The sequence below is a fragment of the Crocodylus siamensis genome, chromosome 2, assembly GCF_052110815.1.
Source record: "Crocodylus siamensis isolate JL-2025a chromosome 2, ASM5211081v1, whole genome shotgun sequence".
NCBI lineage: Eukaryota > Metazoa > Chordata > Crocodylia > Crocodylidae > Crocodylus > Crocodylus siamensis.
Window position 1 is genome coordinate 156611917 of NC_143396.1, and position 24469 is coordinate 156636385.

General features: G+C 42.1%; 1 protein-coding gene across 5 annotated transcripts in view; it reads right to left on the reverse strand.

The window, feature by feature from the left end:
• PPP3CA (protein phosphatase 3 catalytic subunit alpha) overlaps nucleotides 1-18725 on the reverse strand; it is a 360908-nt gene extending 342183 nt beyond the window's left edge. Inside the window, exon 1 of one of the 5 annotated variants that reach the window (XM_090031872.1) lies at nucleotides 18231-18725. In XM_090031872.1, the coding sequence (XP_089887998.1) occupies nucleotides 18231-18288 (58 nt within the window). In that variant the 5' untranslated portion in view covers nucleotides 18289-18725. The remainder of the gene's footprint in view (nucleotides 1-18230) is intronic. The other 4 variants (XM_090031873.1, XM_090031874.1, XM_090031876.1 and 1 more) reach the window with 4 other exon arrangements.
• Nucleotides 18726-24469: the final 5744 nt, after the last annotated feature.

A 24469-nucleotide genomic window follows, 5' to 3' on the forward strand; every position in this document is an offset into this window, starting at 1 on the left:
TTAAATCCCTTTTATTAGTACTTTTCTGACCGATAATGGGATTATAAACTACAGAATTATGTAAGAATAATAAAAATGGAGCAATGTCAGCAAGAATTCAGGGAAAGTGACTCATAGAGAATGAGCATGACATCCACAGTTGGCCAACAAATATGCAAGGAAAGACAACACCATAAAATTTTTGCATTCAACACTACAATATCGTGTAATTTGTCTATTCTTTCTGAACACTATAATGTCTTCTAAAATGGCTTCTACAGATAATTCTGAAGAACCTTCAAAGAACAACCAACGAGCAACAAAAATTCACCATGTGGAGTATTCAGCATATTCAGGACATGCAAAAAATTTATTCTTCTTTTCAAAGGAGGTTTCCAAATGACAAAAACATAGCTTTAGAAGACTTCATGCATCATGGATCCAGGGGCAGAAACACTCTAGAAGAACCTCTGGTTCCCCTGAAGGCAGGTGGGGAGGAAGCAGTGTTCAATGTTCTAGAGGGAGCAACTGTTGGGGGCAACTAGAGAGGGGGCTCCTTGCAAGGACAGAGCACTTGGTGGCCCCCAGCTGAAGAGGCTAGCTATGACTGAGGGGAGACTGACCCCGAGAGATTTTCTCAAGAACTTTGAGGGCTAGTTGGTAATCTAAATGTCGAGCAAGGGTTTTGTCTGCTTTGTTCCAACACACGCTGTTGTCAAAGCATTTAATCACTTTTGTTTCGTTATACCATTGGTCATAGGCTGCGGAACGGGTTGGGTCAACCGGGCCATGCTCCAACCAACATTTAGCACACTATTGTAGCCAGCTATGCAGTCTAAAAAATAGCTGTATAATTTTAACTGGAATAACAATTGCACATTTGTAAATTAACATGATATAAGTTGGTCGGGCCATGGCCCAGGTGGCCCACCACATTCCACAACCTATACCATTGATTCTTCCTTGTAACAAACACCTGTGCTTTTCTGTTATTGTCCCAGAGTGCCTGTGGTAAAACATGATTTCCAACAGAGTGGAGGCCCCAATAAGCTTATAAAAAGCCAGGGTGCAACTCTGTGAGCAGTGTGACATCCATCCCATGGTTATCACAGCCTAAGACCTACTGTGCAAAAGAATACTGAAAAATAATATTATGCCTTTATTATAAACTGACTGCTACGTCACTTGATCAATGGGCTTGACTGCTATACTTTTACACAGTTTCATGAACAAAAATAATCGGAAGTTTTACTTTAAAAATAGGGATATCTTTTACAAAAATGGTAGAGTTTACAAGCCACAACTACAAGACCCAAAGAAGGCACTTCCATTTTGCACCACACTTATTGACCTCTACCCCAAAGCAAAGCATTTCATTCCACAGTTATTATAAATTTATTAAAGCATTTTTAGTGTTTCTGTCTAGACAGGACATCTGATATCACCAACTGTAAAAGTTAATTTGCACTGCTGCAGATGAAAGCTTTAAAAAGATACCAATAATACCAATGGTTTTCTTTTACCGAAAACAAGGCAGAGCAGATATTTTAAATCCGAGGATTCTTCGCTGTCATTAAAGTTGCTATGGTGGCTTCTCAGATGCTGACTGCCACAATGAAATCTCTATAGACAGAACCTTGCTCTCACATGATTCTTGGCTTGAATTTATCTTCACCTAGAAGGTACTGCATGATCAGTGCTTTGTTTTACAAATATCTACCTGTCTAATGTTATTATTGAGTCTGGGCTTGCTGGTAAGCCCAAGTGAGCAAAAAAAAAAAAAAATCAAGCCGCCACCTATATACTATATAAAAATTCTGTTTTTAAAAGAGATTATATGAAAACTTAATACAATTTGCAATACATGCTAAGAAAAATCACCAGTTTAACATACTTTGCGCTGAAGCATCAAATGGCAGATCATAGTACATATTAAAAGCTAACGTCAATTATAGCTCAAGATATGGGAGGGCATCATTGGGGAAAAAAGAAAAAAAAAATACTACAGTAATAAATTAGTCTCACAATAATTATTGTAAGTTGCTTTTTCCCCCCAATTTTGTATATTCACTCTTTTCCTCATAGATGAAACTACATTATATTATATGCATATACACAATAGCATTTTCCTATTTTGATCTCCCTCAAAATAAGTAATTTTGAATTACTGCGTTAATCTTTCAGTATAACACCTACATTAAAAAAAAATCTTATTAGTGTTTGGGTTTCAGAGTAACTAATACCATCTAATTATGAGCATCTCCAAGAGTTCAATCATATAAAGAATGAGAAAGAGAATTAAAAAGGAAAATGCACTTTGTTTTTATAGGAATAGTTAGTAATAGCTTGCATCTTTCAGGCAAGAATATACAGGTACACAGCATTCTGGTAAACATCCAGAAAGGATGGTAACTGAATTATAGCCCCAAAACGCCGTGTTTTTATTTGATGCACAAGGCAGTATATGTCTATGATTAGTTTAAACCAACAATATAACATACAGCACCTACAAAACTGCGATACAAGCTGTGTGAAGTTAATGCTAAAGAGAAGTTAAATACGTTGATACAGTTTAATGAGAGCTAGATCCCTAGTCCCTTACATAGTAAACAGCAAATACTGTTTACATGCAAGACAGGCAACACCTGAGGTTCAAGGCCTTGGGAAATAAGTGTACCATGTCAAAAAGAACTGGGATTTGGCATTCCCAGATGTACTGGTTGTGTAGGTTCTCTTTTTTTTTTTTTAAACCAGAATAAATTATTTCTTCTTGTTCCTTTGAAATGTAAACAAAAGTTTGATCAAAACTAAACAAATCAAGCAATATCATGCTGTTGTCAGAGTTCACAATACTTGTGTTAATCCAGGGGGGATGACGGATATTTATCATCTCAGGTATCAGAATTACAGATATTTTATTCTTAGAATTTTAATACAATTTTAATATTCTAGTAGTCAAAGCAGCTTTCCAGTCATTCTCACTACAAATGTGCCACAAACAGAGAATCAGCTGCTTCCACTGACCCACCTCTTCTTATTGAGAACACAGTGCAAAAAACAGGAGTTAGCCCTCGGTCTAATTCCACCTTTTAGGCATATAGGTAGAATTAGCTACCTAAATGAGATCCTGCTGCACCCTGATAACTTTTTCAGGAATTCTATTGCAAAAGCTGAACTTCTTACTGCTTTTAATGAGTTAGCCTTAAGGCCAAAATTATGGTCTGTTAATTTTGCCTCTTTTTATAACATTTTCGTAGGACCTGAACAGAGTAGAACAAGACTACATCTAGGCACGTAAACAAGTACGTGGAAGATCTAGCCCTGGGAGTCATGTTGAACTGCGTTATAACGTCAGTGTTTCACAGATAAGAAGATAATATCAGGCCTTATGTAGAAAAGTAGTTTGAGCTCCAGAGATAAAAAAAAATGGAATAAACCATTTATGTACATACACAGTCCACCAATGAAAGTAATCCTGTAGTGGGGAAAGCATTTCTAGACATCAGAGGGTACCTGAGTCTCTTCACATTCAATCTTCAGATTTTCTGCCGAGTCTGCCAACTCTTAATCATAATGAGACTCATTTGTCCATTGGGAATCTGCCTAAAGAGCAATTTATTTCATATACTGTACTCCAAACAAGTGAAATAAATTCTAGTCATTAGCTGTGAGCCAATGAAACAGGGATTAAGTGCTTTGTAAACCCTAATGCCCATCTTTAAAACATCTTCCTTAATCTGAGAACATTTCTTCAGAACCCTTAAGAAAAGGTCTCAAGTTTCTTCATCCTCCTCCAGACATATGGAGGCTAAACAAATCGAAGCCAAGAAATTTTACCATGAAAGTAAATGTAGAATGTTCCCTCACTAAGACTTTTAATTGTGTACAAATTTTCTAGCCAGGGTTACTCCTAGTCTATTCATTTTTGCTGCTGAGACTTTTCTACATGACAATTTAAGATTTACTTGCCAACATCCATGACAGTTCAAAGGTCAAACTCACTTATCCAGTGCATCCTCTGAAATGAAGGCATATTTGTGCCAGCTTCAAGGATGCACAAATACGTTTCTCATCTATCTTACCTAGTTTGTTCAGAATGTACAACTTTAAGACCATTTCATTGTTTTCTCTCTTTTTTTTTTTTTTTTTTTTAATGACAAAATTTAAATTGCCAGGCATTCTGAAGATGTGTTAGAGTAAGGACTGGTCTTTAAACACCTTTGTTAAAACAGCCTGCAGATAAAGTGCAGAGAACATTTACAAGTAATCAGAAGCCCGATTTAGGGCATGGGTATACAGTATTCCTCCCTTCCCTCACCCCACCGCAGTTGCTTCTGTTGGCATTCTCTCTTCATAAATCTAATTCAGGCTCCTTGTCTTCACCTTTAAGACTCTATACTTAACTTATCCTCCAACACACATACACCACCTCTGTTACTCCTCTGTTGCCTACTTATTGTGTTCTACTACATTCTCTCCCCCACAGCTTAGCTTTCTGCCTTGGCTTTACCCCTTCCTTTAAGCAGATCCCCATCCTTGCAACTACCACGGGTTCCCAAAAAACTCTCACTCTCTCTCTATTTAAGTCAATTTTTTCCAGTACTTATTATACATGCCTTTCCTTCAAATGCTCTCTACATTCTCACTCAAACTATTCTGCTGTCCTGGTGCAAGTTCAGCAGCAAGCCCTTTGAGCAAAGGAACATACATACTCTGATGAGCTATTTAAGTGCTAAGGTAAGTCTTAATGTTAAGCCTGTAAATATAAAATCCAATCAGATAATTGCAGGAAGTTAAACACAGTTGAAGAGTTTATTTGATCACAACAACACAATGTATTTATTTCTAAAGAAAGCTCCATTCCAAATGCATAGTACCCAAACAACTACATGCAAAAAACTAGAGTCTGTTGCTCTCTGCCCATGCAGAAACCAGACAGAAAGCAAAATTTTAAAGATGGAAACATATTTTGTTTACATTTTTGGAAAACATTTTCTAGGTGTATTTTTTAAAAAAGTGTGCAGATATGCACACACACAAATGACAGAGGCAAGTCAGTTTTCCCCTATGACGGGTATCATTTGCAGCACGAGAGTTTGAGGGTTCAAAATAGTATCAGCCCTGTATTGTGCTAAATGCCTTACAAATACAAGATGACATGCTCCTTGCTCTAAAGAGCATATAATACAGTTTAAAAACAAGATGCAATAATGTGCCAAGGGAGGAACACAGCAACACAACTGGAGTTAAAAAAAGATGGACAAAAGCTACCAGTCATAAGATTAGGCCCAATTCAGAGTTCACTGAAACCAGTAGAAAGACTGATTCCTACTGAAAAGCATCAAAGTCCAATCCAGCCTATAGAGGGATATCTGCAAGGGCACAAATGACAATTAGGCTTCATTAAGCCTCAATGGCAGTTAAAAGCCTAAGGTCTTACCTATAAAAAGTCTCCTCTCTAATGTTCATATGCTTATGTCTTAAGTTTCCATAAAGATAAAAAGGAGCCGGTTTCCATACTGTAACTACTTTGTACTAAGTACCTGCATGCACACTCCTATCACAAGGCAAATAAAAGCTAACTTGTAGCATCTGCCCTTTCATTTACAGGGAACATGAGTATTTTTGTATCCATGCTTTGAATTTAAAACACAAAGGTTACTGATAGAACAAGATTATTCCCAACAGTCTTCATTACATAATATGACTGCTTGTGCCATTGTAACTAATGGTCAATTGCAACATTTCAGGGATTGTAATATTATTACATTACCATAGTGCTCTAACCACTATAACTCATAATGCTCTGAAATTTGGCAAAAATAATGGGAAAAATAATGGTCTGAATAGCATTTAAAATATGTTAAGGAAATGTTCAGACATATTTTGCATGGTTTCAGGTTCAATTTCTAAACTATTCTATCATTTTGGGCATAGGTAGGTGGGTAGGGGAGAAAGGCAGGGGGAAGATTACTGAAACGTAGCCATTTAGTTATTAGGATAGGTATGGGAACTTTGCATTTGAAAATAAAAACAGCCAAGGAAGTCCTAGTTTATTACAGAAAAATCATCTACTGGGTACAGCAGCAACTAAAATGGCCAGCAAATTAATTCTTCCTTTGGGGTTAGATATTAGGAAGAATTTTCTCATTAGGAAGGCAGTAAAACACTGGAACAGGTTACCCAGAGAGGTGGTGGAAGCTCCATCCTTGGAGGGTTTCAGAACACAGCTAAACAAAGCTTTGGCCAGGATGATCTAGTTGGGGATGCTCCTGCTCTGAGGAGGGGGTTGAACTAGCTGACCTCCTGAGGTCTCTTCCAACCTAACTATCTATGATTTTATGATTCTAAAACCAAAAAGAGCACTTCTTTTTTCATCACCCCACACCTCATGTTCTGTAAAGCACCCAATGCTTCAATCCTCAGATATCTCAAATACAGATTTCCCTTGCCAAACACAGTTTTTCCAGCCACGGTTCTGAGTATCCATGCTTAATATTTTGTATACCATTTTGGCTACTACTGTATACAGTTTTGAGAAACCACTATTTTCCATGGCAGTGCATCAGCCTGCCACCTGCCATTTTCCCCCAAAGCCTTTAGTCTTGCCAACCATGGGAACTTTCAGGAACCTAACCCCAGCAGTTGGCAAGGGAACCTGTGGATACAAAGCAGCAAAGGTGTGTGCGCACAGGGGGGGAGGAGTCAGGTCAGAGGGCACAGGAGGCAGAAGGCAGCAATGACCAGCCAGAGATGCCTGAAGAGGAGGCTTATGGGTATGGCCTACCTCCCGGACATCCAGAAAAATACCCGAAAAAGAAAAAAAAAAACTGGCTAAGGACTAACCAACTCTTGCTGCTCCTAGAGCAATGTCTCAATCCTATTCCATTTAAGAGGAGTTAGGTGCCCAGGTGCATTTCCGTTGCACCCCACTCAAGTTCCTGAAATATTATTAACGTGCCTCCGTGTAACACCACCATTTTAGCCTTACTACTAAGTTACCAAAAGCAGTGAGCAGAAAGGCCCGTCTACATTTTGTGTCAACTGTACTTTCAGGAACTTGAGCAGGGTGGATTAAGATCATACTTGGGCACCTAGTAGGTAGTAAAGGATCTGGCCTTGAGTGCACAAATGCAGGCTGCCCTCTTCCTCTCCCCCCTCACCCAGCCCATACAGCCTTGAAGAGAGCTGGCAAATTCCACTCCCAGAGGAAGACTTTTTCCCCTAGACTAGTTTAAAAAGTCGAGCTCCTTAGAAAACCATGATCACCTTAGCAACTTCTCATTTCAAAACAAAGCACCAAGTAGTTCATAAAATGAACTTCGATGAACACATCAAAAAGACTACACTGTAACCACAAACAATTTCTTACCCCCTCACATGAACCAACTAGGAAACATTGACAGAAGAACTGAAAAGAACAACCCAAATGAAAAACCTGGGAAGAGGAAGAAAAACTGAGTCTCAAAAAAACTATAACTTAGTTTTTATAAAAAAAGACAGTGATATTTTATGCAGCTAAAAACAGCAACCAAAGACCACAAAATTAGAAGGCTGGGGAAGGAAGGAGAGTAAAGATAGATCAGGAATGAGGACCTAAAAGATCAGCAAATACTCTCGTGCTTGAGCTGTATATTAAATTGAAACACTGCTCCCATGGACTGCTGAACAGCCATAGATTTCTGCAAAAAGAGGCCCAGCTGCACCCCCTCCCCCAAAATAATACAATATTTTTCACTTAACTCAAAGGAGCAATGGAAAATAGGTACACTGTTCTCTTTTATGACTTCAGATAACTTAACCAAGACAGAAAGTTTTCTATATAAATAGGCATTTCAAAACACAAATGTATCAGAAGCCTTGCTATATACAGCTATACGGCAAACCTTACACAGTCTACAACCACCCAAAGTCTTTAAAACAAACAAACAAACCAAGTCACATATTAAGTCAAGCCAAACAAGTTAGCTCAGCTTTATTCAATGACTAAGTGAACTGAACAGTGCCTGTGTGGACTTTAAGGACTATCTACAGCAGCATACCAGCATAACCCATTATAAAGACATTATTTTCATTATTCTGATCAGAAGTTCAAAGTACATTTCCCTTTTCGGTGGCAACACTGTGTACACTGTATTTTTTATATAAGTGTGAATTACTAGAGTCAAGTATTTAAAGCAGAACTTGCTCCTTTACAGATTTATATGTTATAAGGATTTCTTCAGCAGCAGCATGCCCCACACAATCCATTAATTTTATTTACATTTTTAACCTCTTCTTTTGGACAAGCCTGTTTTTTTAATTGGGGTTATTTCCCAAGTTCTACTGAGTTCAAACAATTCAAGGCAAATATTCTAACCGATTTGCATAAGTTGCTATAAAGCCAACTAAACTGCAACATGCTACAAAATGCTGGATGGGGAAGTTAATAAGTGGATTTGAAGACCAACATATCATATGCTCCTAATACTGGCCTGGCTGAGCCAATGTATTATCTAGATTGAACTGCATTTTTCACTAACAATTCCATACTGCACCAAACCTTGATTTTTATTATTTTATTTTTCTTACCTTATTCTAAATATTTCCTGATGTATTGTTTGTTCTAAAAATACAGAAGTAATGAAGAGTAGCTTCAATATACCTTTTCACTTCTTAATGCACAGATCCCACCTCACTCTCCCAACCCCCACCCCTTGTTTACAGTATGTTTAGAAATATAAAGAGGAAGGACTTCTTTAAAAAATCCACTCATCTATGGCAAGCAAACCACTTGCATGGGCAAGTAGTATCAACTTCTGCAGAAATTTTACATGTAACCCTTCTGGAAATAAAGCTAACCCTCCAAGCAGAGTGTAAAACCAATGAGCTTCCATCTTTTGAAGTCTGAAGAAAGACCGTCCTTGTGCTGCTGCTCTTCAGAGTTTTTCCAAGCTGCAACAGAGAAAGAACTGACAGGCACAGTGCCAGTTCTCACTGCTGCTTTTGAGCATCCTGTAAGCAGCAGTGAAACCACAAGAATCAAGCTATCCACACTCTATTATGTCTTGGGAAAAGATATGAACAGCAAAAACAGCAGATACAAGAGTTATTCACTAGAAAGAGAAATGGAGAAACAGAAGTTGGAGATTTGCATTAGCAGATACACACGCTTAAACCACCCTCACTTTCACAGTAACCAGGAGGCTCTGGTACTGAGTAAATGTGTATGTGGGTGTGAGATTGAACACAGAGAAAATCTAGAAAGATGTTGGAAAGGAAAAGAACACCATGTAGGACGAAGGAAAATGCAAGAGAAAAAGAATGAAGAGAGGGGAAAAAAGGAAAACAAGAGAGGTTTCAACTAAATGCAGTAAAATGAATGGCTTTATTTTTTCAAATTACACAGGTCATGGATATATACAGGTTCTTGTACCCTGTTGACCCCAGGAAGGCCTCAAGCTAGTAAGCTTAAGTTAAATTTATACAACATCTGCATTATATCATTTAGGAACCTACAACATTAGCTCCCTACACTAGGTATGCTGCAAATCTTAAATGCCCTCAAAGTTGGCATCTGGCCCTTAAAAACTGTCATGCTAACCTATACATTAAGAATATGATTTGTGGCCCTGGATTTCGGATTTTTTTCCTCCAGCTTCCACAGAGAAAAAGAGTTATTGGGAACCCATGTTGGCATCCTGGTTAAATCATAAATAAATAAGATAGTCGTGTTCTCTTCATACAGCAGTGTTGCTATGCCAACGTTAGCATGCCTAACCTTGCTTATAAAAATAGATATCATAGTCAGTTTCAAAATGCATGCAAATTACTGTGTCAAAAAGGTATTGCTCTGGAGGTGTTACTCAACAGTATCAACTTTTTGGTGGAGGAGTAAATAGGGAAGAAACAGGAAGGACAGCAGTACAGGTTGATATTTAGGAATAATATTCACAACAACATTTTTTGATCTCTCACTATGCCCATATTACATCCCACCTTTCTGGTTCATTAAGAGAAGGTCAATAAAAGGCATCTGAAGAGCATGAGCTCCAACCGCAATATTTGTGGTCCAGTGCAAATCAGATTCTCATGCAAGGAGAGTCACATACACCCTGGAACATGCACAGAACTGTGACCCCATTTTAGCATAGTTGATTAGCAAGCCACAAATGATCTTCCCTGAGGAAGGACAAGGTAAACTACTGCTTATCACAAAGAAAATGGATCAAAGTGGTTAACTTAAGAAATTATATGCTGTTCCACAGAACATATCTAACCACATATAAAAGAATGCGAGAGCGCACGTTTTCTTTTTTATGAAGTCTCCTTGAAGTGGGTTTCACTTCAGAAACTTGTGGCTTCCTTTATGGCACTCTTTACAAATTGAAAAAGAAAGTTTCTGTTCATATTTGTAGATATACACCCATTAAAATTAATTTTAAGAAATAAAATAATGCAAACAGCGTTTGTTAGTTTCCTCAAAGCTAACAAAGGGAAATATAGATCTTACAATGCTATGTTACTTCAACACGACTGAACAATCTTGATTTAAAATGGAGTCTCAAACCTGTATTTCAGGCCTCCTTTTTTGCTTTTTAAAGATACAGAAAGTAAGTGCTCTTAAGTGGGTACAAAAAGACTAAACTCTCAATGTCATTTTAGAGAATACAAATACTGAAAGGGTTTAATGCATGACACAGTAACTTACTATTTAACGAACTAAATGGTATATCTAATTTTCAAGCAATATGGGCAGCTTAAACTTCTTAAGGTTATGCAAGCAAATGAACTACCGTAAACCAAAAGTACCTATTGAAGGATAAATTTGTTTTCCTCATTTTCTCTCCGTCTCAGAGCACAACAGTTCTCAATCGGGGGTCTGCGGCCCTCCAGGGGCACCACAAGCAGGTTTCAGGGGGTCTGCGCAGCCTGGTGTGCGGAGAAGCCACCTCAGTCCCCTGGGGCCGAGGCAAGTCCTAAGGAAGAGGAAGGCGGAGGTACACCCCAACCAGTCCTACAGCCTCCTTCTTATGGGTGCTGCTACTGCTCAGGTGAGTGGAGCCCCAGGGCTCCCTGCTGCAGAGCCCTGCCTGGTGCACATGGGGCCATGCAGATGGTGGCTGGGGAACCAGGCTGGTCCTCGGGCAGAAAAAGGTTGAGAACCCCTGTCGTAGCACATAACAGGAAGGCAATCTGTGTACTGGAAAGCATGCAATGGAACTAACTGTGGCCTGATTTGGGAAAGGAGAGAAGGAAAAAGTAGTAGTGTAGGAAGCAACTTCTCTAAGCCATATTCTCCCAAGGAAAGTGGCCTAACAGATAAGTGTTTGCTGTTTGAACCAACATGGATAATGTCTAGAGCAAATTCCCTTACATAGTTTCATAACACCAGTATGGCCATGTCCAGACATGCAGTTTAGAGCACCACAAACCTATTTACGGTGCCACAAACTGCACATGGGGAACGTTGAAATGTGTCCCATGCTGCAAAATTTGCAGTATGGACTCAAGTTTGCTACTGGGAAATCCCGGTAGCAAAAAAAAAAAAAAGTGCTGGGAAAGAAATTGGCATGATACAAGCAACAAGAGCACACACCAAGAGACATGGAGTCTCAGTTCTCCAGGGAGATGCTGGCTAGAGCGTCTCCACTGCTGCATATGTCCCACAGCTCCTCCAGCACTCTGGGAGTCAGGAGGAGCAGAGCAAGGGCGGTTTGCCCAAAGCAGGATAATCTGTCCCTCACCAAAGTGCATGTGCAGGGGTGTGTGTGTGCTATGCCAAAAGGTAGTGGCAAATTTGTGCTGCTACTGTTTTTGCCACTGCGAACGCGTTGCCCTGCGCATCGGGACATGGCATATGAGATCAAAAGTATGCACCTCTGTTTTACAAAAGCAAAAGGAATATAGATGGCTTAGCCAGGCAAAGGATCAGAAATGCCCAAAAGACAATAAATCTGGTGTTTAGGGAAGATTTTTCTCATGTTTTTTTGTCCTCCAGGCACCGAAAATTCATCACAGCCCATGAGACAGGTCTCCCTAGACAATAAAGCTCTAATTATATTCAGATATTGTCTTTTGGCATGTTAGTACAAGGGGAGAGAAACCTCACTGACCCCAAGCAGCATACAGTAGTGACTCCTGTACAAATGACTACTGCCCTGGAATATTTTCCTGGTTCAATATAATAAATGTAACTTACTTGTTCAATTGATTTTATTGGCCAAATGATAAGAGTTGTGAATAAACAAGGTTAAGTAAATGAATGAGTATTTAACTAAAGAACCACCTACATTATTAATAAATATATAACGAGCAGACATTTTGTTTTCATTTTCTTTGAGCTGCTTACGATTACTCTGGATATCTAAATATTACAATATTGTTGTAAGCTAAGTATACATATTTTGTATACACGCAGATTAAGTTTTAAAAACACTGGGCCCGTTTCCAAATTTCACATCAATATTCTATTGAAGAACCTACTTAATTCAGTGTTAATCTTATTTTTCATTAGTGCAAGACCAGAATCAGGCTAAATGTGTATGAGTACCAAGGCTCATTTTCAATAGTTAGTAGTAGTATAGGAATTATGCAGATATAGTCAGTTGTCATTCTGCCCTCAGCTACAGTTCATACAGCCTGTTTTAATGAAACAATAAACGCTGACCTCACTTTCCTTACAGCAACTACAGTTCTTTTATTATATGGACAATATAAGGCGGCAACATAAGAAAACACCCAGCATTAAATACAACAGTTGCACATATCAGCTGCTGCTCCTATACTACACTTTGTAACAGCCTGTGGCCAAGGAGTAAGATATTTTAGCATCTAATCTCTCATTGTTCACCTTCTATTATCCATTCAAGCCACTAAGCAGTATTGGTCCTCACTGCAAATTTGCCAATTCTCAAAATTTTGATCACACTGAGTTTACACAAAAGCGTCCAACAAGAGATGTGAAGCAACAACATAGGATGCAGAGTTGGGGTTTTTTTGTATTTTATTTTTACAAGTTTAGTTGATCACCAGAGAAGTCCTGGAAACCCATTAAAATAGTCTAGCCTGGGAGCCAAACAGCAGGAAGTATCAGTGCTTCAAGACACACATTAGCTTCTTGACAGTTAAAGAAACAATACAACTAAAAGTGGTGATTCTAGTCTGAAGTACTTACTGTCCTACAGGAAGGATGCTCATGTTTCTAATCAGGGTTTAAAGTTTTCATTGACTTTTCCCTGTTGTCCAATATATACATTTATTCCATCCTATTCCAATTTGAAATTAAGGCAACCAAAAACATTTATTTGGTAAAGAGATGTGCACTACTCATTCATTAGGTAAGAAATTATTGGTAGCAAATATGCATCACTTAATGAAGAGATACAAAAGCTTGACCCAAAAAAAAAAAGTCACTGCTAATCAGGGGCTGGTATGCATGGGAAGAGTGATTAACAGTAAGTTATAAGACCTAAAGGAAGACATCAGAAGTGGTAGGAAAAGCGTGAGGGGAAGGAGAAAGAGTTCTGTCTTATGGTGTTCATACTTTGAGTTATAGGCCGCAAAACGGGGTGAGCCACCCAGGCCATGGCCCGATCAAATTTTAGCACATTAATTTAGCTAGCTATGCAGTTAAAAAAAATAGCTATACAGTTTTAAGTGGAATGACAATTGTGCATTTGTGGGTTATATAAATTAATATGCTAAAAGTTGGTGGGGCCATGTCCCGGGTGGCCTACCCCATTCCGCAGTCTATGTTTTCAGTTTCCTTAAGACAGAAGAGGAGTCATAATATTCCCACCCAAGTGTTAAAGAAAGTGCTGCCTCATTTTCTGATTTTTGTTGTTTGCTACCCTTACCAGAAAGTTATTTGAGAAGATTTTGCTTTTAAAAAACGGATAATTACACTTTTTAACAGTATTTTTGAGACAGTAATGCAATACTGACATGGGTTGAGAAGACTGGCTATATGATACAGAGCCTTTTGCATCTAGGTCACTGATTCAAATGTTGCCAATATCAATAGTGACCAGAAAGTGTTAACATCAGACAGCTGTTCTATGCCCTATGTGGAATGAGCTTGTACTCTCAGCCCAGCTTCTACTGGACAGGCATCTCCAACCTAAGAACTATTGTGACACCAGTTCCTCTGGTGGGACATTTAAGTAACAAATTAGCATCTCTTATGGAGGGGAACATCTTATAAGCAGACCTACATGGAGACTGTGGCCCAGGAAGCATCTGTGTTGTACCTTTTTTCTGAGAACATGAAGGATTTTTCCGCACAAATTTGTCAAGCTAGCACCATTATTCCAGCACTAAATTCACTTGCCTCTCAGTCCACAAAACATTTAAATTATGCACACGGCTTCAGACATACAGGTAATCCTACTTATGTCAATGAAATTAGCCACACGCACCTGCAAAAATCAAGCACATTTAAAAGTCACATTTTTATACACTGTGAACACCAACAGCTGAAAACAAGTAGTCCAACAGTTGTAAGTTCTTATCCCCCTTGCATCAGAATGTACTGTTTCTATTTAAAGAGAATTTTAGATAAATGGAAAAAACACTGCTTCACTAGACAAGTACAATATCACTCTTTGGACCAATATATGGGATTCTCTTTTCCCAGAGTTCACAAAAATTTACATTTTATTAAGTCTTGAAAACAAATCTGTTGCTCAGGTACCACTGTGCATAAATGCCACAATCAAATCAATTGAATACAGTCTTGAAAACACCACATAACTGGCAGAACACAAAATAACTGAAGTCCTTTTTCATCTTCCAATAATTCCCTAGCAAAGTGTTTAAAATCAACAACATATATATATTATTTAAAAATACCCAACCTTTCCAACAGGTGTCCATAATAGGGCAATCTGTGCAACACTGCTAGAATTCTCACCTCATCAAGCCCACCACTAAGAGTTATGTAACAGTGCCTACCTAGGATTTACACAGAACGCCTGACATGCTTGTTATAATACAACATCCCTTGTCATGTGTTATCTAATTGCAATCTTTGAAAACTAAAACATTTAACTAGCTTCACAGTCAATAAATTTTAAGAGCCAGATTGGTAAAGTAACTATTCTTTCTGCAGCCATATGAAATAATGAAATATAAAACCTACATGCATGAGCTAAAAATACTTCTTCCCCAAATAAAAATTGCTTATGACTTTTTTTTTTTTTATCTTCAGAAATATCTCACTTTATACTGGTAAACAAGATTAAGAGGTTCTTTGTCAAATACCAAAGAGTGCTGATTATCTACATCTGTGTTTAGAAATCTTTGCATTTCATTACTGTCACTATTTCTGGGGCTATTTAGCTGTTCATCTCAAGAAGGTATAGATGATGGATGACCTATGAAAAAGACAAGTGGTGCCCAACCTTTTTCCCCTGTGGACCAGATACTGGTGCCAAGTCAGTCTGTGGGCCAGATCTGGTCCCTAGGCCCAATCCAGCAGCTGGCCCTGGTGGTGCTCAATCCCTGGCCAATGGGGTGCCCAATCCAGTCACGCAAGAGCAGCCCAGACAGGGCCCAATCCATTTGCATGAGGCTGGCCTGGACCAGGACCTGTTCTAGCCATGTGGGGCCAGCTCTGATCCAGCTGTGTACGAACAGTCCAGCCAGAGCACCATCTGGCTACATGGAACTCACCTGGCCAAGGCCTCATCCTCCCTCCACACAGGGGCAGCCCAGATGGGACCAGTGCACCCCCACACCAAATTTCCAAACCCATGGGAGCCCCATGGGCCAGATGACATGGTTCTACATGCCAGATCTGGCCCATGGGCCAAGAAGTAAATACCATGGAAAAGACCATTTAAGAGTCAAAGTTGTAACACAAGACCTGGGATTCTGTAGCTCTAGATGAAGGACAGGAGTCTTAGGCACTTTGCTTTTACAAGTCAAGTAAAGCTGCCTTAATTTCTTTTTCTTCATTTCTGTTTTTAAATAGTGAAAAAACAACATTTATTTTAAGTTGCCTTCATTGAAATATGACAGAGTGTAAGAATAATCCTATTAAGAATGAGTTTTTTGCGTATTACTGCTCCAGATTCTCTATTTAAGCATTTAACAGGACTTCAGTGTTTAATAAAAATAATGAACTAGTTAAATGCATCCAAATACTCTTTAAAATGTTGACATGTAATAACTATAGTCAGATAAATTAATAAATACCTAAGAAACTTTTGTTAGGTAGCCTTCCTTCTTTTAATGAATACTTTATAAAAAGAACAGAGGTAAACACTTGGTGGACAGATGGTTCACTGAGTGTATAAAATTCACAAAATTATTATTTGGGGGGGGGGGTGTTCATATTTCTTAAAAATAATCTTTCTGGAAAGTTTGGAACCTATGTATTTATTTGAATGGAAGTATTAAAAAAAATGAAGAGCCATTACTGCCAAAAAAGTCATAGATTAGTCTTGCTGGCAAGTTTCTGATTCTAACTTGTAAACATCTTAATCGTTAAGAGACAATAACCCAGTTCACTGTGGGTGCAATTTTATAATGTACCTGCATTCAGAACAGTGATATTTATTTGCTTTGTTTTTAATTTTAAAAAATATCAATGTAAGTAGTTCTTACTCTAGTAGCACACCCAAGGAAATCAATTCTTTTTCTTGCGGAAAGACAATAAGATTTGGTCCCATGTTTACCAAATTAGACACAAAATTTAAGAAATCTTTGTCTAATTCTTACCTGACAGTATTTGCTAAATGGTTATATCAAAATATAAGAAATGTTTGTGACGCCCATTTCTTTAGAAAATGCATTACCCAAGGACAACCACGTAACCCCCCTTTAAAGCTTAGTCTTAGCGCATCTTGGACACTAATACAATGTATCATCATCTCAACCATGCCATAAATATGTCAGATTTCACAAGACAGGGCACATTGAAACTGTTTTTAATGCTACTATGGTGCAGGCAAGTAAGTTTCCTAAAGCCTACCCAGATTCGAAATTCCATTAGGAATTAAAGGGAATGCACAGAAAACATTAAAATATCAAATTTGCTATTTGTTTGGGTTTGGTTTTAGTCTATGTTCGCAAGAATCTACGTAATACAGACAATCCCCTCCAAGTCTCCTGGACTTAACACTGAGGGATTTGCATTTTCACCTGAAAACCTAGATACAGATCCAGCCTTATCTCCTAAACTAAGTATGATGTACTGTACCTAAGCATGCTAAACAATATATAGAACATGCAGGAAATATATGCGCCATGCACATATTAAAGCAGCTGGTACATGGGATTTTATCACACATGACCTTTCCCTAAGAGGATCAGTTCTTTATGGCGTGCACAGTCTAGCTAATCAAACCCAAAGCGTGGCTTTCAAGACCTGAATGACCTATAAGCCATCCAGCTCACCCTACCGTTCGCTTCGAAAGGAGATAAAAACCAGGAGAGAAGGAGGCACATTTGTGGGGAACACCCAGACGCCAGGATTGCGCGCGCGCACACATGTGGATGCCTGGCAGCATGTCTGCTGGATAACTTCACATCCAGCCAGGCCAAATCAGAAAGGAAGAAAAAAGAAAAAACAAACGGGGATGGAGATGGAGTGAGGGGAGGGACTGCTTTTTTTTTTTTTTTTTTTATTGCCTTCTGCTGTGCCAACGGGCAGCAGCATATATCCGTATATCCTTCTCCCGAGCACCAAGAGGCTGATCCTGAAGAAATATGCCATCTTCTCCAGCCGTGTCGCCCTCCCCCCACATCCACCCCCGCACAGAAATTCATGCGGCTCCTGCCTGGGCGGCTGCTGCGGGGGTCCCTCGCCCCTGCAGCAGCGCTGGCCGGGAGGCGGGCGAGGCTCCCCCCCGCACCCCCCCCCCGAGATCCGTGGCGCCTCCCCCCTCCCCCAAGGGGAGAAACCGACCACGCAGGATTGCTCGCGGGTGCCTCCCGCCTCCCCCCGCCAGCCGGAGCGCAACGCCCCCGCAGCCCACCAGCGCCACCGCCGCCAGCCGGGATCGGGGCCTCTGCGGGCAGATGGCTCGCGCGGGCGGGGAGCGGGAGCACCCGGGGGGCAGGCGGGCTGCGCGGGGGAGGGAGGGAGGGAGGGCGGGTGCCGGGCGTGCAGTTACTGGGGGGGGGATGCTGCAGTGGAGCAGGCCCCCCGGCAACCCAGAGCCGGGATCCCCCGGGCTCGCCCCGCTCCCGCCAGCGGCCCCGGCGCTGCCCCCGGCGCGGGAGCCGAGCGGAGGATGCGGAAGGAGCGCGGCGGCGGCGCTCACCTTTCACCACCCGGTCCGTCGTGGATAACTTGGGGTCAATCGCCTTGTGCTCAGACATCTCCGGCGGGCGCGGCGCGAGGGGCGCGGGGCCTCCCTCGCCGAGCGGTGCGGGGCGGCGGCGGCTGCCGCAGCGAGGAGCCCTCGGCGTCTCCGGCGCGGGGCGGCGGGGAAAGTTGCGGCCACTCGCCTGCTGCCGCTGCTGGCGGGGCTGGGCTGGGCTGGGTTGGGCTGGCGGGGCTCCCTGCGCTGCCTCCGCCCCCTGCTCCGGGCGGGCGGGCGAGCTGACTTCACGCGCCGCGCAGGGGCTGCGCAGGGCGGGTGCAAAACACAATGACCGGGGGGGGGGGGGCGCGGGTGAAGAAGGAGATTTAAAAACCCGGGTGCGGGTGCAGCGCCGCCGCCGACACCCTCGCCGCCTCCCCCTCCCTGCGCTCACACACAACCGCTGCGCGGCCCAGGCCGAGGCGCAACCTACCCTCCTGCGCCCGGCCTCCCCCGCGCCCCGCCCCTTCGCCTCGCACCCATTGGCTGTGGGAGAGCTGCCAATCACTGTCAGGTAGCTCGCACCCCCCTCCCCCCCAGGTGTTCCTGCTGCGCTCGCCCCGAGCGGGAGGGTGGGCGGTTGCTCCGGGCTCCCTGCGCGCTTGGTTGAGCCGCAGCGGGGAAGCGCGGGGCGGGGGCGGAGAAGGGAGGTGCGGGGGCCGCAGCCGCCAAGTCAGCGGGCAGTGGCGGTAGCGGGGTGCGTGTTCCCCCCCCCACCCCACCCCCTGCCGAGCCCAGGCCGCCGCAGCGGCAGGGGATGGCGCGTGTCGCGAGCGGCGGGGGCGGCCGCCGCCTGTCACTCACTGCTCCGCTGCCGCACAACAGGAAAAGCTCGGGGCGATTGCGCCTGCGTGCGGGCCCCTTGCAGCAGTAGCGGCGCACACGCCTGCGGGGGCGGGCGAGGGGGATGCAGCGGGAGGTGGTTTCCCTCACCTGGCAGGGGAGATCCCCGCCTTCTCCGCCTCGGCGGCCCGGCGCGGGCAGGCACCCCTGCCAGCGCCTCCCAATGCCAGGATCTCGGCTGCGCGCTGTGCGGCCGTGGGGGTTGCTGTCTGGCTTCCCCTCTAGCCGGCTCCTTCCGCCTTCTGGCTACGGGCACCTGAGCCCAGGGGGCACCTGGACTCCAAGGGCTCTGGCACTAGGGCGCCTGCCAGGGGGTTGGGGCGGAGGATACTTGCGGAGGTCACGACACGCAGACTTGAACGGTTCAGCCCACAGGATTCAGAACCGATTTGGCCCGAGACACAAAATGTCAACCAAGCAAACAAATAAAAAAACAGTGGCATATACAGGTTTGCCCATGCACTGCTTCAGTCCTTTTGTGTCAGGGCTGGGGGCATCCTTCACTTAGCTTTCCTTTTGCTTCAGTGCCTCTCTGTCCAGGTCCCAGCTCTGCTATGGGGCTGAGGGAGAAGCATAGAAAGAAGCGGGGAGGAGGGGTGCTTGGTTGGCCAGGGTGGGAGCTTTCGCATTAGGGAGATGGATGGATGACAGCTACCACTTAAAAAATGATGCGATTCTTGAAGTGAGTGCTCACAGTGCTATAGCACGGAGGGAGGCTATCTTCCACCCACGAACTAACTGCCAGGGTGCTGAGCTAGCCTATGGCAGGAGATGCACGTTAGCCTTATACTGTGCCATCTTACCTTTCCTCCTTGTTCTGTTTAGCAGTGTATACAGTTTGCTTGCTGCAAAACAACTGGGGAGAATGGCTGACCTTTGAGCGAGTCTCTGCCACAGACTTAAGTGACCTTAGAAAAGTTGCTTAATCTCTGCCTTGGTTCCACAATAGGATACATAAACAAGGGATAATAACAACTAATTTATTGGGTGTTGGGTGCTTTCTTCATCTGTATTATAAATCCCCAGAGGGAAGCAACTCTGAAAATACAAAATGCTTTATCAGTTTCTAGGGATAAATTACTTTCAGACTCAATAAGATTTCTGTTCTGGTTTTTGGAGTGTCAGTAGTTATACTGAAATGTACAAATTTACTGTTACTGCTTTGACTTAATTAAAAATGAAGTTATGCAACAAAAAAAATCATTTTCAAAGTCTGTGCATGCATGCACACATGCTTATGCACATACTGTCTTCTTGAAATATCACTTATCATGCAAATGGCTAGGTTTTCAAAAGCACTCAGCTCCCAACATTTGGCTGCTGGGTGGTGAGCTCTTTTGAAAATCTGGCCCTTAGATCTTGATCATACAGTGAGCTTTTCATAAAGCAGGACTACTGAACCATTCAAGTCCATGAATCTTTGTGTTGAGTGCACTCATCCATCCACCTGCACCGAGCCCTTTGCAGCATCAAAGCAGTACATGCTGGAAAAGAAAGAATTTTGTTTTCTGTCGTTCCATGTATTCACATAGAGCTTATCAAACAAGACAGCTTTTAATTTTAGGTGACTCTGTGCTACAGAACAATTTAATGTCAAAATAGTTCACTAGCTTTGGAGCAAGAAGAATGAGCTGGAGTATGTGGGGGGGGGTTGTTAAGAAAAATACAACCTCTGATTATCAGGTAACCTGACACCCTTAAGGTACTTACTAAGAGTATGCCACTTGAATAATCTAATGCACAGAAATGCCTAGTGTTCATAGATTGTATAGACACTAGGGCTGGATAGACACCATGCCTGGAAGGGGCCTTGCAAGATCATCAGGTCCAGCCCCCTGCCCAAAGGGCAGGAAGTCAGCAGGGGTCAAATGATCCCAGCAAGACAGGCATCCAAGTGTTTTTGAAAGTATCCAGAGTAGATGCATGCACCACCTCTGGGGGGAATCTGTGTTATACCAGATTTTTTTCTTCCTGTTGTCAGGTGTGAAATAAATAAAACAAGAGAATAAATGGAGATAAAGGACTGCAGGAGAGGTAAGATGAACAATAATACTGAAATGTCTTGTGGTCTTTGTATATAATTTGTTTCTCAAAATTCCCACCGAGTGCACCCAACTGAGGGTCAATCAATAGGCATGTGGCAAGTTCTGTAAGTGGATCAGCAATGCCACATGCACAGTACAGCTGACAGTTGAACTTGTATTTGAGACAGATTTCTTTGGCAGGTGGGAAACCCTCCCTGTTTTACAGAGTCATCCAGGTTGACTGGTTCTATAATGGGAATAATAATCCCCTTCTCAAAGACGGTTACCGTTTGAACCAGAGCCACCGTTCTCTCCTGAAACTGTCACTTCCCTACAACTTGTTTGAGTTGGAACAAAGTAGGCAGCCAAGCTGATACCACCTGCTGCAAGTTATTAGATTGTTGATGCCAATAACTCTGGCTCAGTCCATTCAGTAAATGGGAAAAGAATGCTTCCTGTGCTATGATTAATACTTTCATTCTTACATCTTTTTTTAATAAGTTGGAAGCCAGTCCTAGGACTATCTGTCACATGCTCCAGCCTGATCTTGTTTCTTGATCTTGATGCTGCTGCTTTGAGTATACATAACCACAGTCCTAGACAACACACCTCAGTTGGTGAGGACACCTGTTCATGCCTGCCTCTGACTGATATCTTGGGTATGTGCACACAGAGTGGGTGGAGTTGTACAAACCTTTAGTTTACAACCTGGAGTTGTAAACCTAGACTAGTCATGCCCAACTCATAGCTCACAGGTAACTCTTATTACCCATGCATCCCTCCAATACTGTTAGCAAACATAGGACATTGAAAAGTTAAAACTGAGCTTGACAAAAGGAATACAGGATGACATTACCACAACTTATCACTGCCTCAGTATTGCTACCTATGGGCCACTGAAGGCTTTGAAATGCTGTGGTATGCACAGGCCATTTCTCCTTAGAGGTCTATAGTTTTGTGGCCTTTTGAAGCAAACTTTATGAAACTGTCTGCAACAGTAACTTTTTTCAGAACAACATTTATTCAAAATAAAATGAAACTAGTAGTGAAACAAAATATATAGTTTACATAATTTGTGTCTTGATTGATTTTTCCTGTGAATGAAACTAAAGAGTATCTTGTCTTAGGTACAAAGAAAAGAAACATAATATCCTAGTCTTTCAAAAGCTATTTCCCTTTCTGAACAGTTGGTTGGTATAACACACATTTTTTATCCTTTCTGTGACAGAAAGAGATCTTTCCACTTCTTGAGGAAAACACATTTTGAAGTCCTGTTTTTAAGACCTAGTCTATGATTCAAGTTGCTCTGATATGCCAGAATGGCAAATACATGGTGATTTTATATAGTCTTGTCAGGAGGTGTTTGGTTCCTCAAAGGCTAAGAATACAGCTGCAGGGGGTCAGCAGCTAATAATCTGCCTGGCTGGGAAACAGTTGGATCCTGATACCAGTTAAGGAGGGAGGAGTTGCAAAGAGTATTAAACTCTAAGAAGGGGCTTGGCTGGGCTGTTGGGAAGAAGTACAAACCAAGGGTTGTACATCTTAAGGAAGACAGCAGGTTTTTTGTTTGCTTGCTTGTTCACGTTTTTCACATTTACTGTGGAGATAAGGTTGCTCCATGTAAAATAAGCTGGGCTGAAGCCCTGGAGTCAGAGCTGACTCCCCTGTCTTAGGAAGCAGAGTGAATGACCCACATACGTGCCCCCTTTCAAATGCTTACCTTCCTGGCGATTAAGAAAGCTCTGCTCCATGTCTCTGCCTGGAATTAGAAATAAATAAATTATAGTAATCTGTGATTTAGTTTTTCCCAGACTTTGTTCCACATTAAACACTTAATGCCTATTTATGCATGGAATTATTCAGAAACACCTATTTCTAAACAATCCTGTGTGTTGTTACTGTTATTCCAGAATGCAAATAAGAACAACAGAACTGCTATTTAGTGCTTTTGAAATGGTTCAGGAGGTTTAAACCATTGTAAACTGGCTTGTAGGTCTGCACATTTGCACTTTAAACTGCATTTAAACCAGTTTAAGTGTTATGTCTGTCCACACCTCTTTGGTAGTTTCATATTATATCTCCTAGTTCTAGGATTGTGTGAGAGAAAATTATAAATCTCGTGTTTACTTTCTCTGTGGCACTTATTATTTTGTTAAACCTCTGTCATTTCCTTCCTCAGTCTTTTCTTTTCTAAGCTGAGAAGTCTCCCTCTATACACTTGACATCTCTTTTTGCCATTTGAAAGTGCCTTATGCTAAACAAAATCAGGGCAGTTATTCTGGAATAGATGTCCACACAGAAATTATTCAGGCTTTTGAATAACCCCATGCATAGACATGGGGTTATTCAAGCCTTCATTCATAAGTACCAGCCCCACTATCATGTCCTCCTACACAGTAGTACCTAAGGTTTGTCTGTCTCCTCTTTACACCTGTTTCCTTTATTTGTTTTTAAGGATGACATTGTAAGGGTAATTATTATTCTTTGACTTGTTTGATATTTTAGGGGATAATTTTGTTGCTTATTATTAAATTCTGAACTTCTAAATAGACTGTTAGTGAAATAAAATAACAAAAAAGATGACAAACAGCATATACTTTTAGCTTAGGATACTAACTTTAGATTAGCACCTTAAACTGAGTGCATCCAGGTGAGCGCACACATGTTGTATGTGGTGCTGCAGCCTCATATTCAGTGATGCACACACTGCACATGCAGACATTTCCTGCACTGCTAATGTGCAGCAGGGGTGGGTGTTGAGACCTGGAGATCTGGTGTCAAAAAAAGGCCAGTCCAGGTGCTAGTTCCAGCCTTCCCTACCCCACCCAGGGCAATGTGTCACATGCCAAAGCATGTGTGCATGATCATCCCCCAGGAACAAGCAGCAGCATGTATTGTGCCACAGCTCTTTGTTACTTGGGGAATGCATGTGCCTGCACATCTGGATCCAGCCTTTGTGGCTGAACAGCACCAATCACAGCACAGTCATGGTCCATAACTTGGGTTCCTGGGCACTATGGTAATACTGTAATAGGGCTCAGCTCCATTACAGTGGGGAGGAGTGTGTCTGAGCCACCTTTGACCTAGGATGGCTTCCCACCCCCAACTCAGAAACAGATGCAGCTGTGCTGTGGCTGCACTGGCCAGCTGGAAGCCAGCACAATGAGTAAAGACATGGTGAATGGCTGTGGCAGGGGGCGTTCCCCCAGCTGCAGGCAATTGGAAACCCAGCCACCCAGGCAGGGTGGAAAGGCCTGCCCCCACAAGAGAGGAGGTTAGAAGCAGCTAGAAGCATCTGCACAGGTCACTCTCTGGAGTGAGAGGAAGACA